Below are 3615 nucleotides of genomic sequence, written 5' to 3' on the forward strand. Positions count from 1 at the left end.
CATTATTCTGCTGGAGCAGAATAATGATTCAGGCACTACCCTTAGAAATAATTTAGAGGTGTGGATGGTTAGATCATGATGTTTTTATGAATGGCTTTGATGTAGAAAATCTTGTAAGACAATTTAAAGTTTAGAAAGGCATACTTTAAACAGTTGAGCAAGGGACTCATTGAGGTCAAGGAACAATCACAAAGATAGGCTGGTGATTACTAGCTGATGTGCCTTTCTTGCTAGAACAGGTTAGTGATGAAAGGTGATGATGAATTCCTTATGCCTGTTTTTGCCCTTTGTGGGAGCCCACAGAGGTTTCCTAGTGAAATCTGAGCTTGCTTTACCCAGAAGGACTCCATAAGAGAATGATTGCACCACAGACCTGGGTACCAGGTGATTGGAAGGGTCTTCTGCACTTGATGGTATCTAGCAAGGGGGGGCTCCTTTCCTCACTCATTGGAATTGTTATAAAAAGCTCTTTTGAATAAAGTTCTGTACTGGTAGATAAGGATCCAGGCCCTCCCGAGGTTATCCTGTGCTTCTATCTTTCTCTCTCCCCTCTATATTTCTATCTAAATCTCTTGTCCCTCACTCCTCAAAAGTATCCTGGGGTAAAAGGTGGGGGTAGGCCCTCCACAAATGGCACCCAAACAGGGACCAGGTACTTGGCAAAAGGAAAGAGGGGGCATCATGGTTACAAGGAGGCCTGCTGGTAAGGAACTGAAAAATAAAAATGACAATATTTAATTCTCAGGAGTGAAAGTAAAGTAGCTGAAAGATGCCCAAGTGAGGTTGCAGCATGTATCTCTTTCTAAGTTTCTCTTTTTAATTTTCTCTCTCAAATCTCTACTAAAATTAGGTTTAAAAATGATAGTAGAAGTAAGTCACAGCGATGTAGGCTTAGGTATATTAAGATAGAGTAAGTTTTATGTGTAAGGATATTGTATAGGCTTAGATATATAAGGATAGAATAAGTTTTAAGCAATTGGCCCCACCAGATTTCAAATTAACTGCCGACTGTTCCAGCCACTAGACAGCTCTAGGTGTACCCTCAAAATCTGCATCCCAGAAAGCTTCAAGGTAGCCAGCACCAGGGGGTCCAGCCTTACAAACTGCTCCAAATGCTGTCTGCAAGCCCCTGACCCAGAAGGTGCTCTAGAGCCTGGTCAGCAAGGAAAACAGTCTGCTCTTCCCAGACTGGGCCAGCATTCCAGCTTCCGTGGGCCCCACTCAACAATGACATTCCAGTGACATCATGAAATAGTCATTGATAAGATTACATGTCATCACCATCGTTTATTTATAATATTATCAACAAAGAGGCTGGAGTGTTAGATTTCAAACTGGGAAAAATTGCAGAGGTTTCTATTTAACATATCAAAGCAGACACCAGCTGCCAGGTTCTCCCTGCATCCCTCAGTGCCTAGGTGTTACAGGGACATCCTTGCAGGCATACCCTACTCTACCCTAAATGTCTCCAGTCAAGGAGTTGGACTTCCCTTCCCCAGCTGCTCTTCCCTATATAATACAACTATTTCGGATACCTGGTCCTTCTCTTCTCTCCTTTGGACTCCTGGCTGCTGCACCCTGTTCCCCTCTCTCCACCCTCCTTTCCATCCTCTCTCTGACATTGATCAGTGTAATCATCATTCTGGACTCTCCAGATGCCCCTGCCTCTGGCTATGCTCTCCACATGTATATAATAAACTTTCTCCTCCACCATACCTGCGACCATTTACTTTTTTTTAATTCTTATTTTTTTTGTTTTGTTTCATTCACTAACAACTTCCCCAGTAACCCCTCTGTTGCTAGAGTTTTCCTGCCTGGCCCACAGTCAGGACAAATCTCTCTCACCCGCCAGTCCCAAGCCGCTCAAACCCGATCAAGTAAACACAGACACTTATATTGGTTACAAACTGTATGGCCGTGGCAGGTTTCTTGCTAACTGTTCTTACAGCTTAAATTAATCCATTTCCATTAATCTATACCTTGCCACGTGGCTTGTGGCTTACCGGTACTTTACATCTTCCTTATCCTGATGGCAGCTGGTAGTGTCTCTGTCTCTCAGCTTTCCACTTCCCAGCTCTATTCTCCTCCTTGTCCCGCCTACACTTCCTGCCTGGCCACTGCCAATCAGTGATTTATTCATTGACCAATCAGCAACACATTTGACATACAGACCATCCCACAGCACCCCTCCTCCCACAGACTTACACCCTAGGTACCAGCCGAGTTTATAATCAGTGGCTTCCGTCTATGTTTAGAACAAAGGCCTGGAGGTATGAACAAAATGTAATGAAAGATATGATGATGAAAGTTACAGATTAAGTAACTGAATCAACTTTAAATACAAACAGGTCAGATCTGTGTCTGATTTGCACAGTTATCAGGGAAATCAGAAAGACATGAGACCTTTTGGGGTGTGTGGCCTCACCTCCCTCATGGCTCCCCCAATGTGAAACGCTGTCCTAATCAGAACAACACTGAATGTCCTGATGGAGAAAATTCAGGAATGCTGCGGACCTTCTAAGAATTTCACCCTGGTGACCTGAGCAGAGTCATTTCTGCAATCAGAGGTGATTTTCCACACATAGTTCATTTTAGACTATGTGGTGTATATATTTAAAACTTCAGAAAAGCAGAACTGTTTTCACAAACCATAAATGTAGAGAACATTCTGAGAAGTGAGTAGATCGAGCTACACCTGTGACCACATAAACAGCAATCAACTGTCCCTGCTCCTGATCTGCACCGCTCCTCCTCTCCGTGTGCACTTTGCGCCCCCTGCTGGTTGTGAGCACTGCTGCAGGGAGGTTTGTGTCAGGGTTCTCACTGAAGGTCCCTCACAGTGTCTCTAGTACAGTAATAAATGGCAGTGTCTTCGGCTCTTAAGCTGTTCATTTGCAGGTAGACGCTGCTTTTGGAATCATCTCTTGAGATGGTGAATCTGCCTTTCACAGACTCCACATAGTATGTTGCATAATTATTAGCTTTGCTTCTAATTTGTGCAACCCACTCCAGCCCCTTGCCTGGAGCCTGGCGGACCCAGCTCATCCAGGCATCACTGAATGTAAATCCAGAGGCTGCACAGGAGAGTTTCAGGGACTTTCCAGGCTGCACTAAGCCTCCCCCAGACTCCACCAGCTGCACCTCACTCTGGACACCTGAAAAGACAGAGAATCCTGTCAGTAAGCTCTCACAAATGTCCACTGACCCTCACACTCATGTCCAGTATTTCTCCTTGTCTATTAATTACCTTTTAAAAGAGCAAGAAGGAAAACCCAGTTCAGTCTCAACTCCATGCTGGAAGTTCTGTGTTCAGTGGTAAACACTGAATGAGAGCCCTTGTTAACCCGGAGTTGGGTTCCTCTGTCAGAGCTGTAGGGTCAGGGCTGGTTTTCATGAGCAGAGGAGAAAATTATTTGCATGTCTTCCTGCTATATCATGAACTTAGGGGCAGGAGCCTTAGAGAAGATGAATAATGATTCAGTTGACTGAGGTGAAGTAAGGACCAAAGTGACATGTATAACATCAAAGCATCAGTTATTTTCCCATTCGTGTACTTTAGTTGGTAGAGTATTTTTGGCATGCCTGAAGCCCTTTGTTCATTCCCATCATTTCATG

At 44.2% G+C, this 3615-nt stretch overlaps 1 gene segment (V, D, J or C); it reads right to left on the reverse strand.

The window, feature by feature from the left end:
* Positions 1-2820: 2820 nt before the first annotated feature.
* LOC128110548 (immunoglobulin heavy variable 3-73-like) lies at positions 2821-3323 on the reverse strand. The segment is given in 2 exon segments: positions 2821-3155; positions 3248-3323. Coding segments are annotated over 2 exon segments (381 nt in total).
* Between the last annotated feature and the right edge of the window lie 292 nt (positions 3324-3615).

Source organism: Peromyscus californicus, unplaced genomic scaffold (genome assembly GCF_007827085.1).
Source record: "Peromyscus californicus insignis strain IS unplaced genomic scaffold, ASM782708v3 Scaffold_15__1_contigs__length_86483966, whole genome shotgun sequence".
Classification (NCBI taxonomy): Eukaryota; Metazoa; Chordata; class Mammalia; order Rodentia; family Cricetidae; genus Peromyscus; species Peromyscus californicus.